At 34.7% G+C, this 14,770-nt stretch overlaps 1 protein-coding gene across 1 annotated transcript in view; it reads right to left on the bottom strand.

Moving 5' to 3' along the window:
• Positions 1 to 543: 543 nt before the first annotated feature.
• Positions 544 to 14,770, bottom strand: part of LOC140170726 (monocarboxylate transporter 6-like) — a 29,184-nt gene continuing 14,957 nt past the window's right edge. The window contains exon 4 of the mRNA XM_072193959.1: positions 544 to 653. Within this exon, the coding sequence (XP_072050060.1) occupies positions 544 to 653 (110 nt within the window). The remainder of the gene's footprint in view (positions 654 to 14,770) is intronic.

The following is a 14,770-nucleotide window of genomic DNA, read 5'->3' as shown; positions in this document are numbered from 1 at the left end:
ATCAGAATTGTTCAGTATTGAAGTGCTTATATAATGACATTCTGATGTTGCATTCAATAATATAAGCCTACGTATACTTTACTTTTACTGTCACTAATATAATTATATAAACTTTTTCATAAAAATTTTATACTAGTATTTTGATGTAATAAATATCAGTATAATTTCGATTTCAACTGAATGCTTTCATCATGATTAATAACATGTTTTATTTATCAAAAATCGACTATGGCATAGTCTATAAAGGCTGTGGCACTAATAATGGCATAGGCCTATGTATGGTGATCAGTTTTGCATGATTGTGAGAAAATAATCTTAAACATTAAAAATTTTAACTAATATTATTAACAATTAAACATTGTAGCATTGTCCATAATGAAAGGTTTTGGTGGATCCATTTTGCATTAATCATGATTGTTATTTAAATCTTTAAAAGTTTGTCACTCTGTGTGCATGATTAAAATCGCATGATCTGCATGGTCTTTGACAAAATTACATGCAATGTAAGTACTTAAGGTATTTTCGTATGTTTATTTTAATTCTTCATACACTCAGTTTTGCACGGCTGATGTATTCTACACTACTTCTTCTTGATGAGTCGAGCTTGTTGGACGTCTGTTCCTGCAGCACTTTGGTACACATTTCAGCAGCAACTGAAAGAAAAATTGTACATAAAGTTAAACATCCATTAATGAATCCATACACATCTAGTGAATTACCGTCTTTAAATCAGAACTCAATATATTGGGTGCTTTTTTGACATATTTATATTTTTAGATGTCATTTTGATATTATGTGAACTTAATTACTTCTGAATACATTATTACATTGTATTAATTCCTACGTTACCATTGTCATCACTTGCCAAAACACAAAAATGCTATAGATATCATGCATTATGTATAAACATGTGTTCTAAAACAACCACGACAACCTAAAAATAATTCAACTTCCACTCTTTGTGTCAGTGAAAAATTCAGGAAGATCTCAGCAAAATAATTTCACTTTATTTTATAAATTATAGTACTGTTCAATATAGCCCACCACCCGTCCAACCATGGAAATAGTAGATTTCCATGGTCCAACCAACACAATTTTGAGTTTGACTGTCAGGGAACTTTACATCAGGGCTGTCAACTCTCACTCACGCATTGGCCGTGAGTCTCACGCATTGGGTCACTTTCTCACGGCCTCACGCCAAGGTAGTATAATCTCACGCCTAGGTAGTAAATCTCACGCAAAAAGCTGGAAAATCAGTAAAATCTCACGCGAAACTTCACATTTACTTATGGCAATACTGATCTTAAAATAACTAATGAATACTGCTACTTGGGTGTTATTTTCACGCCATCAGGTTCATTTCAAAATGCTATGGTTTAGTACATTAGGTGATGACTTATCAAGAACTCTGGCAACACTAATTTTGAATTTTCAGTTTTAGATATTTACAAAGATGAAAAAGTGTTGTTTGGATTCACCTTGAAGGAAAATATTTGTCAAAATGCACATAATTGTGACAAAAGGCGTAATTTGACAAAATGTCAATTTGCAAAAATACCGATTTTTCTGGCAACACTGTATTTAGAACTAACATTTGCCCAAGCTGATTTTTACTAAAATGTAAAGTACCTAGCTTGTACTACCCACACTAGAATGGACAAAATCCTGGCAACACCGGGTTGTTGATTTTCATGATGATATTTTAGGTGCTAAAATGACATTTTATGAAAAAGTGAAAATACACCTGGCAGATGGGCTCTGCACGTACCCTTAAGAATAACTTATTGACCTCTAAATATGCTGATCATCAGATGAATAGATGTCCTTTCAAAAGAACTTAATGTAATGTACCAGCATTATATGGCTTAGTTGCAGCGAACACTTGAAATAACATGTTTTTTAACTAATTTCACTGCCAATTTGGCCCAAAATGACAGAATCTGGGTTATGGCCGTTTCCATGGCAACGAGCCGATTTTTGATTTTTTTTAGTCACACAAGTAGTCAACACCCTAACATGCATCATTGCACAAAATATCAGAAAAATCTATTTTTTGAGGTATAGAGCCACTTCTAAAAAAATATGTTCAAGAGCTCTTAAGTCAAAATAAGATATTTTACATGAATCTGTAAAATTTCACCCACCTTTGCGCAGTATTTTTCATGGAACCTGAGAGCACATCAGACGTATTGAATTGCATTTCCAATACGAAGAATGTCCTGATGATATCATATAATTTTGATTTTTTGAAATTCGCGATAAATACAAATTTTATGGCAAATGATTAAAAATTGGTATTTTTGAAATTTAAGAGTCCTTGTAGTAAATTGTATAAATATAATGATATGTACTTAAAGTGTATGTAGCTGGGATGAAAAGCCGTCCATCATATGTGATTGGACACTACGAATGAGCCGTAAACTCGGCAAATTGTATTCTGAGTTACGGTGTAGAATATGCGTGTAGGTCGTATTCATAGGTATCTTAATTCGGCGCGACAAGTATCGAGGGGATAATAAGCTTCTACCTATTTCTATAGAAATAGATCTTGTCTTTGTTTGCTTTGGCTAAATCCAGTTTCAGTTTCAGTTTCAGTTTATTTATTTACCATATCAACGCAATGAAAATATATATAATACATAATGGTAGGATGCCCAAAAAAAGAGCAAAGCTCGAGAAGACTTTGGCCACCCTGAAAGGTAATAACAAAATACAGAACAGTGCAAAGACAAAGACACCATTTATGTGTAGACAAAGACATTACCTACAAGTGGGACAGACATTCGCTACATGTTGGCAACAAAGGCAGATCCATGAGTAAACCACACTCCCAGACAGTTGGTTAGGTCCATAAGGATGAACGAAACAAGCGTGCAAAATGGAAAAGCAAAAGCAACATAACAAGAGAGCATATGACACGAAAAGGACAGAAATGTCTGGAAGTGCGGACTACAAATAGATAACACTATTAAATAACATGAATAATATTCAGAGCATAAAATAATCACCACTTAATGATAATTAGACAGTAAATTCACTTTATACATTAGTTTAAATTTTTAACTGATAAGGAATTACGAGTACATGTCTCAATAGCATTCCATAGAATGGGACCCTGTCTTCTGATCGTATTTCTGGCAAGATCAGAGACAAAATTATGAGGGCGAAACAATTCAGAAGACCTGGTACCATAATTATGAATTCTATTGACAGTAACAAAATAATCAGAAAAATTTACAGTCAGTAAATCATTCGTAAATTTATACATAAACACAGCTTTAGATAATTTATGAATATCATATACAGTAAGAGTATTAAGTCTGGCAAATAAAGGTGTCGAATGTTCAAGAAAATGAGAATTCGTACAGAGACGCATAATACGCTTTTGTTTGCGATGAACTAAATCTAAATTGCAATTATTACGGTCGGCCCAAATTAAACTACAATACTGAATATGTGGGAGAACTAAGGTATTATATAATGAAAACAAAATGTTCACGTGTAAAACGTGCTTTAGTCTGAAGAGTATGCCAGAATACTTTGAAACAATATTTGCAACTTGGACATTGTGATCTTTCCAAGTTAAACATTCATCCAAAATTAAACCAAGGAATTTTGTACTTGAAACGCGAGAAATAATGTGATTATCAATGGTGATATGAATATCTGGATAATTGCGGTTACTAAACCTATTTTTAAAAATCATATAATTACTTTTGTTAACATTAAGAGATAACTTATTCGCCTTGAACCAAGTAGAAATATTCGCAAGATCGAAATTAACATTATTAATTAATTGAGTCAAATCATTGTGAGATACCAAAATATTAGTATCATCGGCATATAAAATAAAACGAGAATGTGTACCAGCAGACATTAAATCATTTATATAAATAATGAACAGTAAAGGCCCTAAAATTGAGCCTTGAGGAACCCCGCAACATATATTTAATAAAGACGAATTATTATGATTATAAGTAACAAATTGAGATCTATTTGTGAGATAACTCCTGAACCACTCGAAGGCTATACCACGAATACCGTAATTAGAAAGCTTGGAAAGAAGAATATCATGGTTTATGGTGTCAAAAGCCTTCGAGAGGTCCAGGAATAACCCAATAGTATGCTTTCTCTTATCTAGATCGGAAATAATATTATCATATGCTTGAAGAATGGCCATTTCTGATGAAAAATTAGGACGGAAACCAAATTGATTTTTATGAAGTAAATCAAAGCGATGAATGAAGCTATAAAGTCTTTTATGAATTATACGTTCCAATATTTTAGAAAAAACAGGTAGGACTGAAATAGGCCTGTAATTGCCAAAGATATCATTCTCGCCACTTTTAAAGATAGGGACTACTTTAGCAATCTTGAGCTTATCGGGCACTACACCAGAACTTAACGATAAATTAAATATATGAACAAGAGGAGGTGCAATTAAATCACTAACTGATTTAACAACGTCCGGCTTTATGTCATCAAATCCACTACTAGCACCAGACTTTAAAGTTTTGCAGATGGAGAGGACTTCAGTCACATCAGTTGGTAAAAAAAAGAGAGAACTAGAGGGAGAACTGATTTCTCTCATAAAATGTTGAAAATTAATGTCTGTATGAGAAATGTTACGTGCCAAATCAGGACCAATATTAACAAAATAAGAATTAAAATTGTCAGCAACAATTTGAGGATCAGAAATATGAGAATCATTAACTTTGAAAAAGGAAGGAATATTTTTAGGTCCTCTATGTCGTCCCAAGATGTTATTAAGAACATTCCAAGTTTGCTTTGAATTAAACTTAGATTCTTCAAGTTTCTCAGCATAATAGCGACGCTTAGAAATTCTGATTAAAGCAGTAAGTTTATTACGATAAGTCACATAGGCAAGTTTATTAGAATCGGTAGGACGACTTACATACTTCTTATGCAGCTTTTCTTTGCGGAGGATAGATTTTAAAATCGCTGAGGTAATCCAAGGTTTACGAGGAATGCGACGACGGCTAGATTTAGTGAGGCGTTTAGACCTAATTGGAAAATGGAAATTATAAACATCAGCAAATTTATGACAAAAAGCATTATACGCATCATCAGCAGACTCAAAATCAGTGACGAAGTTCCAATCGACAAGACTTAAATTATTATGAAAGTTGTTAACTCTGGTTTGGTTGAATAGCCGAGTTGGAATTTGAATTGAATTAATGTTAGAAACAGAAGCAGACTTGGTAATTTGATAAATAGGAAAATGATCACTAACATCAGCAATGACAACACCAGATTTAATATTATGCGTAAAGACATTACTAAAAATATTATCAATTAAAGACGCTGTGGTGGGCGTGATTCTTGTAGGCCTGTCAATAAGAGGGAACATATTATGATTATAAAAAATAGAAAGGAACTCGTTAATGGTATAATTATCATTACAATGTAACAAATCAAAATTATAATCACCAGATATGTAAACATGTTTATCTTCAAAATCCTGTTCAAGTGGTGGATAACAAAGCATTGTATTTTGTCTAGGTATGTATAACCCCGTGTATAACCAACAATTAACAATGAGAGGACATTCCTGAACCTCGTTGACTTGGGGATGATTTGAAATGACCGCCAATTATGACTGTTTGATATTTATACCAGAAAGGTGGAAAAAGAGACACACGTAGAACCGAAAAAAAATATACAACTTTGTTGAAGGAACAGAGTTCAACAAACCATAACCCCGCTTCTGGATATCGTTTGAAGTCAAATGATATACCATTTGAAAGCTTATGATTTATATTTTCTAAACACGAAATAAAAAAAAAATTACCGGGGCCGAGTTTACGGCTGATTCGTGGTGTCCAATCACATATGAAAATTTTGACCTTTCGTATTGAAGATATAGATTTTTCCCCAAAACACTTAAAAATTGAGGCCTTTTTGGGAAAAAATGTATATCTTCAATATGAAAGATTAACATTTTTAATTGATGGTAGACTTTTCATCCCAGCTACATACATTTTAAGTACATATCATTATATTTATTAAGTTTACTTTGAGGACTGTTAAATGTCAAAAATTTCAAAAATATCAATTGTTGATAATTTGCCCTAAAATTTTTATTGCATTGCGAATTTCAGACAATCAAAATTATTTGATATCAGAAGGACATTCATCATATTCAAAATGCAATTCGATATTTCTGATGTGCTCTCAGGTACAATGTACCACACAAAAAACGTGAAAACGTCGCTATCCGAGCACTTAAGTAGAGACATAGGCTACATGTATTTCAATGGGGCTTCAACTTTGCCACGGATTTTTCACGGGAAATTGTCTCCTAGTGAATACTTTTTTTTTTATCTTTCAATATTTATTGATTTTTATTCAGAGACAAGACGGAATTAAGACAATTAACAACAAATCACACACACAAAAAAACAATAGAAAAAAAGTAGCAAAAATGGTTAGTAATTGGTTACACAAATTATGCAGTCACTTCTACCCAGTCACAATAATTATAACATGCACCATGCATGTACATATGCACAAGGTCACAAAGTAATCTAGAAACCTAGTCTACAAACTTTTATAAATAAAACAAAAAAAACACACAAATCTAGATGTCAAATTTCCATTTACGAAAATGGCAAGAGAGTTTGTTTTTCTTTTTGGCAATGAAGTACTCAGAATCTCTGTTTATTTTAATAAAAGCCTTAAGACCAATTGTGTTGGGAGTTTTATTTTGAAATTTACACACATAGATATAGTATTTGACACTCAAGAACAAGTATGTCAAAAACATATCATCGGGCACCCCAAAAAATGTTATCAAAGGTTGAAATATCAAAATCAATATCATCTTTATTTTTAATAGTTTTAACAATATCTTCCCAAAGGGGTTTGATTTTCTCACACTCACAAAAAACATGGGAAATTGTTTCAGGCATTTTATTGCAAAATGCACAATCTGGAGAATCCCTCCTTTTAATTGTGAACAAAAAATCATTAAATGCAATGGCTTTGTGGAAGATTTTGAAATAAAATGAGCGAAATCGAGAGTCAATTGAACATTTAAAATTACGAAGATGAATGTGATCCCATTCCAAGTCCTCAGGGTCATCCGCAAACTCATTCCAAAAACAAATACGTTTTTCAGGAACACATTTCTCAATCATAATAGAATAAGCATGTCGAGGAATCTTTGGAGCTTGGATAAGGTTATCAACAAGTTTATCAAAAATCTCCGCACTAGAAATTTCAATGTTTGGATTATCGATCCATGAAGCAGGAACATCTTTCATTAAAAAATTAAATTTCCTCCTGTCATGATTCGAAATATCAAAATCAAGAATTAATTCTTCAAATAATTTACTACCTGGGAGGGGAGGGTTGAGTAAATCATCAACATACACAATACCTTTATCACACCAGTCTTCATAGTAAAAGTACTGTTTAGATTTTGAACGAATATTTCTATTAAACCAAAGAGATTGGCAGGCACCAAGCTCAGAGAAGGGAGTGCCAAAGTTGAAATTAACCGCACTTTCACGGTAAATATACCAAGTTCTAAGGGAATCAGCTAATTGGGTATAATTAATCTTATTTAAAACACTTTCAGGAGCATATGATTTCCATAAAATATCACCATACATGCGATCTAATGCAAATAACTCAATTGTTTTCCACAGACTGTTAAAATTATTATCAAGCAGTAATTTAACCCAATACATTTTCTTCTGACTCTATCATTTCCACCATTCCAAATGAATTTAAAAAACAATTTGTTAAGGTCTTTAAAAAAAGAATTGGGAATTTTAATACTCAGAACTGAAAAAAGATAGAGCAGCTGAGGCAAAAGAAGTGTTTTAATAACGCAAACTTTTCCTATAAAAGAAAGGTTTCTAGCGCGCCAGCAATTTAAGGTTCCCTCGATCTGTTTAAGCTTAACCTTATAGTTGAGATCAAACATTGCCTTAAAATTCAAGGAAAAATTAATACCCAAAGTTTTAAAATCTCTAGTTTTCCAAAGAAGACCTTGCCCAGAAAAGGGACGATTTAAAGAGCCTTTCATTGAGCCAATCCAAATAGCTTCAGATTTAGTGAGATTGATCTTGCAGCCAGAACAAGTCGCGAATCTTTGTAAAGTAAAAAAAAGGTTGTTAAAGGAACCAGGCGAGCCATCCAGAACAAGTTGAGTCATCTGCTAACAAAGAAAATTTTAACTCTCTCTCTTTAACAGGAATACCTTTAATATTAACATTAAATAAGGAGAAATAGGACAGCCCTGTCTCCTAGTGAATACTGCTGTTTCCTTGTTTGTTTGTTTGATTTTTTCTTTTCTACTTAATGATAATTTGTGGCCGTACACTACGAATGAGCCGTAAAGTCGGCAAATTGTAGTCTGAGTTACAGTGTAAAATGTGCGTGAAGGTCGTATTCATAAGTACCTCAATTTGGTGCGACATGTATCTCATTTGATAGCGCCAGTCAAACACCGTATAAACCAACCAATACTCCTATTGCTGAAGAGGATACACAAGCTTCTAACTATTTCTATAGAATCCTTAAATAGCTCTAGACTTTGGCTAAATCCTGTTCAAGTGGTGGGTTACAAAGCATTTTGTCTAGGTATGTTTAACCTACAATTAACAATAAGAGGACATTCGTGAACCTCGTTGACTTGGGGATGATTTGAAATAACCGCCAATTATGACTGTTTGATATTTATTACCAGCAATGTGGAAAAGGAGACACATGTAGAACCAAAACAGGTACATTTTGATGAAGAAACAGAGTTCAACAAACCGTAACCACGCTTCTGGATATCGTTTGAAGTCAAATAATATGCAATTTTTAAAGCCTGTGATTTATATTTTCTAAACACGAAATAAAACAAAATTGACCGGGGCCGACATTACGGCTGATTCGTGGTGTACGGTCACATTTGTTAAAACTCTCACTGAGATCACTGAATTGGACTTTAACCCTGCCTTTGTGAACCAGGTGTGTACTTTCATCAAGCTGTGGCTAATAAAAATAATGACATGTAAATTTAATTGATTTACATTTTAAAGAAAACCCAAATAATAGCACATGTGTGCATTTCGTGTAACTTTGCAGAGTTTGTATCCGTTTTAACATTCTGATTAACATTTTTAATCGTTAAATTCGCATTTAGCGAACCAGGTGTGTACTTTCATCGTGTTCTATCGATAAGTTTCGAAAAAAATGACAACAAGAATCGGGTGATAAGTATGCACTTTCAAAGAGTATACGTTTTATGTAGCTATTTAGAGCTATTTAGTTATGGCAGAAAAAAAGTCACATCACAAAATAGTGAGAATGTTGGTCAAACGACGAACAGTTGGTTAACATGTTTATCATTTGAAATAATCTTAATCGTGCAACCAATCGTGAAAAATATTCTTAGAAACAACAACAAGTTGTCCTTACGACGATATTACGTAATTGGTAAAATCGTAAATTTAATTTTTAAGCTTTACTTTTAGAATATAAATTGTGGTGTACCCCAACGGTAAATTCTTGGATCTCTCTTTTTGTATATGAACTATAATAAATGCATGAAGGATGTTCCAATGTATTCTCTTTGCTGATTACATAACAATATTATACTCAAATAAGAATATCATTAGAAAAGTATTTTTAAAATAAGAAATGTAACGTGAACCAGATACAAACACAACGGGGATCAATTTTTTATACCTAAGGATACGGCATATAAACATTAACAAGATAAAAGTACAGTATGGCAGGCAAGGATTTGGACAGATTGATAAATACGGTATGAGCCTCCCCACCATGCACTTGGTTAAAGCCTTAATGTACGATCTTTTTCAATTTTTAGATTTTTCTTTTTTTCTTCCAAAATGATAATATGCAATCATTATGAAAGTTCCCAATACATTTGGACGCGAAAAACATTGGGAATTTGCAAAGAAACAACATCATAAACTTCACCTCTATGCACTCGAAACATCTCGCACTATTTGGATTAGGACAGCGAGTGCGGCCTCAGAGTTAGTCTCCTACGCGGCCAGTTTGGTTACGCTCCTCCACATGTGGAGGGAGCGTAACCAAGCTAGTTTTGTACGAGACTACGGTTTGCGATCGTGGCCGACATAAAGTCATAATCTAAAAAATTATGACTTTATGTCGGACCAACAGAATCGTCCGTTTTACTACAAATAGGACGAATTTGACAGTTTGCTCATAGATTTAAGTTAGAACATGTGTAAGTATTACAAATATGCCAAAAAAATGATATTAAAAAAAATAAAGGTAAATTCTGAAAAAAGATCGTACATTATGACTTTAATGGATTGTTAAACGACCTCGAGGCGACGGCCATCCCCCCACAACATGTCATGAGGTGAAATACACCCCCCTCCCTCTTGCACATGCACAACCTGCTTGGGCATCGAGGCAAAAGTAACCAACAAGTCAACGTGCAGTGTCTTTTCCCCCTAAAATAGCCCTTGTCACACATGCACTTATTATCGGTAATATTTTATCTATACTGCTCCAAGAAAGTATCCCTACACTTGGAAAAATAATCACAATTTCAAAACTGAGCCATATTGGGGTAAATTTGTTTTTTTAATAGATACACTATCTAATCCGGCACATTTTGACACCCTATTGAATCCAATGTGACCTCAAGAAGCAAAGTTACAAGCATTTGATTAGACGAAGGTCCCGTTTTAAAAGTGACACACTGGCCTATTCATAACTCCACGGACTATACATTTGGTTTGAGAGTGGTAAATGGCTAATTTGTGTGTGCCTTTAATTTAAAACAAAAGGAACAAAAGAACAATGAAACAAAAGAGCTGACAAATAAAATGGAAGTTATGAAAAGTACAGAGAAGTAAAAACTGAAATTGAAGAAACTGTGTTGTCTCTTTGTTGCGCTTGTTGGAATCTTTTTGCGCCAGTGTGTCACTTTTAAAACTGCTTCTTGAAGTCCCATTGGATTCAATGGGGTGTCAAAATGTGCCGGATTAGATAGTGCATCTATTACAAAAACAAATGTACCCCAATATGGTTCAGTTTTGAAATTTTGATTATTTTTCCAAGTGTAAGGATACTTTCTTGGCGCAGTATACCAAAAAAACGTTGACAACGTAAAGAAAGCAGCAAGTTTCAAAAAAACCCACCTCGGCTCACTTCTTGAAACTTGGTCCAATTTGTAAAAGGCATTGATTTAAACTTTATCATATTTATATAAATTTCGAGAAGTGTTTTAAGTATCTTTAATGTGTACACCAGAAAGGTTATTATCTTGTTCTTGCACGGTAATCCAATATCCTTTATATTATATGTTTTGTTTTATCTTAATATTAATTTCATGATTAATGATTGAATTAAACGAATAACAAGTAGGCTTGTAATCTTGTTGGAAACGCTGTATTCTGTTGAAATAAAATTAAAACACCGATTTGCTGTTGATGTTCAAAATGGGACCAAGTTTCAAAAAGTGAGCCGAGGTGGGCTTTTTTAAACTTGCTGCTTTCTTTACGTTGTCAACGGTTTTTTTATGAATGTAGCCAAGCAGCTCCAAGCTTGGAAAGTCATCAGGTAAGTTACGAAGTAACACAAAAAAGACACATTTTTTTGGTGTTTTGGGAAAAAAATCCATTTTCAATTGATCGTCGGCTTCTCATCCCACCTACATACATCATCAGATTTATAAAGTTTACTTCGAGTACTGTTAAATATCAAAAATATCCATTTTTAGCATTTGCCATAAAATGTGTATTACATTGCGAATTAAAAAAAGAAAGAAAATTATTTGATATCAGAATGCAATTCGATAATGTCTGATGTGCTCTAATGTCCCACAATAAATACTGTCCAAACGCTCATACCCCATCCCTTAACAGCACACATCTTAAATACAAATGACATATTAAGACCACAGAACCAGAACTGTTGATACCCAATGTGAATGTTTCAGAGTGAATCTTTCAAAACAAAAGAGATCTATAACCATTAATATTCTAATATCCTAACCCTCATTCTAACCTTAAGATTAAGGCATGGGGTATGGGCGAACTTGAAGTACAGGTATCTGGAGAGGGGAAGCAACGAGTTACCCCAAATCACAGCGGCAGGTAGTCAGTGGGCCGCCGAGTCCTAATATATATTTATTTTCGAAGGTTCGTGTTTGTTTTAAATTTTGGGGCGTTTTCCCAAAATTTGATATTTTTGGTGATATTTCAAAAAAGCGACATGCCAAAGACAACTCTTTGGGCACATAGTTTGTTATTGTTATTGCAGTTCTTTTCTACATACCTACGTTACCATCTGCTTGGGTGATTTAGTAATATTATATATTTTATGTCTGCAATTTGGCGTTTTCAATGCAATTTAAGCTTATCATGAAATTAAGAAAAATATCTGCTCACGCTGCTTTTAGAATTTTTACCTGATCGTCGGCTTTTGCAGGCAGCAGAATGCAGATTGGCACACGATAGATGTCGTATTCCTCTATGTGGATCTATTGATGATAAAATTACTTTGAATTCCTTGTAACAAGATGATAACTTACCTCTGTTTATAGGGTTCGTCGCTGTGGCATGGAAAAGCCGTGGCCTTTAGCGCCGTATCAATATCTCGAAAAAGGGTACGACTAGCGAGAATGTGTTCATATTTCCCGCATGAAAGCTTGCGTCAGCGCCTAAACTATACTATTATGGATACATTGGTTGCCCATTATCAAACATGTGCTGTGATTGGTGCTGCTCTTTGTATAATGCCAGAACCGATTAGCAAGCCGCCTTGTTACAGACTCTTAATCTGTTATCATGGTTATAAAGCATACATATAAAAGACTTATTGGTTTAGAAGCTGGTCAATGGATAATCCGTCAGGGCACACACCAGTTTGACTATCCCTCGTTTCATCTTTTCTGTTTCGGGAGCTCTATTGTTCAGAAACGAAAACGGAAGGGATTAAGTAGGATGGTGTGTAAGTTGACTTCATTGTTACGTTTGGGGCATCATGCTTCTCATTTGAGGTAATAATAGGTGCTGTCAATCACACTTATGTCTGTCAATAAAGGTTGGATAAGTCGATTATATGCAACACTGGCGTCTCAAGTGGGCAATCTTACTCATGTCAGTCATTTGATAGGCTTATATCAGGTCCGAACGCAAATTTGGTGTCATTATGGTCCATATTACCAGTGATTACTATGACATTTAAAAAAGGACCCCTGCCCTGCCTCTTCTCCTCTCGCTTTCTTCTCTTTCAAGTATGTCTGTCTCTCCCCCTCCCCAACTCTCACCTGTGCCATCTTTTGAATTATGTGGATATCTGAATTATATTGGATGTTGTATTTCCTTTATCCTTCTCCCCCTCTCACTGTTTTAGCAGTAGGCCTATGATCAACGTGGAAAAATCAAAATAAACGGAATAAACTCCTCCGCTCTGCTCGCCCCCTCTGTTCTCTCGATCTCCTCTCCTCTCCCCCCTCTCTTCTCTCGATCTCCTCTCCTCTCCTCTCCTCTCCCCTCTCTCCTCTCCTCTCCTCTCCTCTCCTCTCCTCTCCTCTCCTCTCCTCTCCTCTCCTCTCCTCTCCTCTCCCCCCTCTCTTCTCTCGATCTCCTCTCCTCTCCTCTCCCCCCTCTCTTCTCTCGATTTCATCTCCTCTCCTCTCCTCTCCTCTCCTCTCCTCTCCTCTCCTATCCTCTCCTCTCCCTCCTCTCTTCTCTCGATCTCCTCTTCTCCTCTCCTCTCCTCTCCTCTCCTCTCCTCCACCAGATCATCTCCTCGTCTCATCATCCCCACTCTCAAATAATATACATTTAAAATAGATTTGAGTCTAGCAATATTGCCTGAAGCAATTACCAATTCCAATGAAAGAAATCCTATTAGTTTCACTTCAACGCACTTCTCTGGTGTTGCATATTACAAAGTTTTAAGGTGTATTTGGGACGAAAATAATTCCCCATTTAATCGCTACATAATCATAATATGACCGATTTTTGCGCGATTGCACGAACAAGTATACGTAATTCTTGGCAACACTGATTACTATTGATTAATTTATATTAATCATGTTAATGTATATTTCTACGCTGGGCTATATTCACGAGATACTCCCGTTTAGGCTGGAGTACCTATACACCCAACGCAAGTCAGTTGAAGCCGTACAATTTATCGCGAATTTACGACCGTAAAGTTTAGACACTTCTTTTGTCTAGATGAGCATCAACCCTCTCATCTCACGTTTTTCATGTCAGAAATTAACATAACTCCCGAAACCGAAACAGAAGTTATCTTTGTTCAACTTTTCTGTAGTCAACAAAAGACTAGAATAAAAGGATTGTTCACACGTACCATGCTAACACTTCAAAATAACAATGAGATCCGAACCCGAAACCGGAAACCAAAACCGAAACAAAAAAGATGAAAGGACGGTATGTAGTGAAATACCCATTATTGATTAGGCGCGGATATTAAATGCACACCTCCTTTGCGTGTATAGCAGAAAATTATAAATAATAGAATGTTTGGAATTTAGTAACTAAAATACTAACTGCATTCTGCATTATATATTTATTTATTTATTTACGGGTCCTATGTCTATTTATTTATTTGTTTATTTACTGACATTTGAATAACATCGTACATTAGATAAATATCAGTATTAATTTATTCTATTCAGCAATATCAAGGACTACTATCAAACCTCTCACAGCAAATAGCTAGTTGGCTTAGTGGTAATGCATTGAGTTTCAGAACCGCGAGGTCCCGGGTT

Source organism: Amphiura filiformis, chromosome 15, assembly GCF_039555335.1.
Source record: "Amphiura filiformis chromosome 15, Afil_fr2py, whole genome shotgun sequence".
Taxonomy (NCBI): Eukaryota; Metazoa; Echinodermata; class Ophiuroidea; order Amphilepidida; family Amphiuridae; genus Amphiura; species Amphiura filiformis.
Note: the sequence above shows the minus strand (reverse complement) of the source record. Positions and strands in the feature narration are given on the sequence as shown.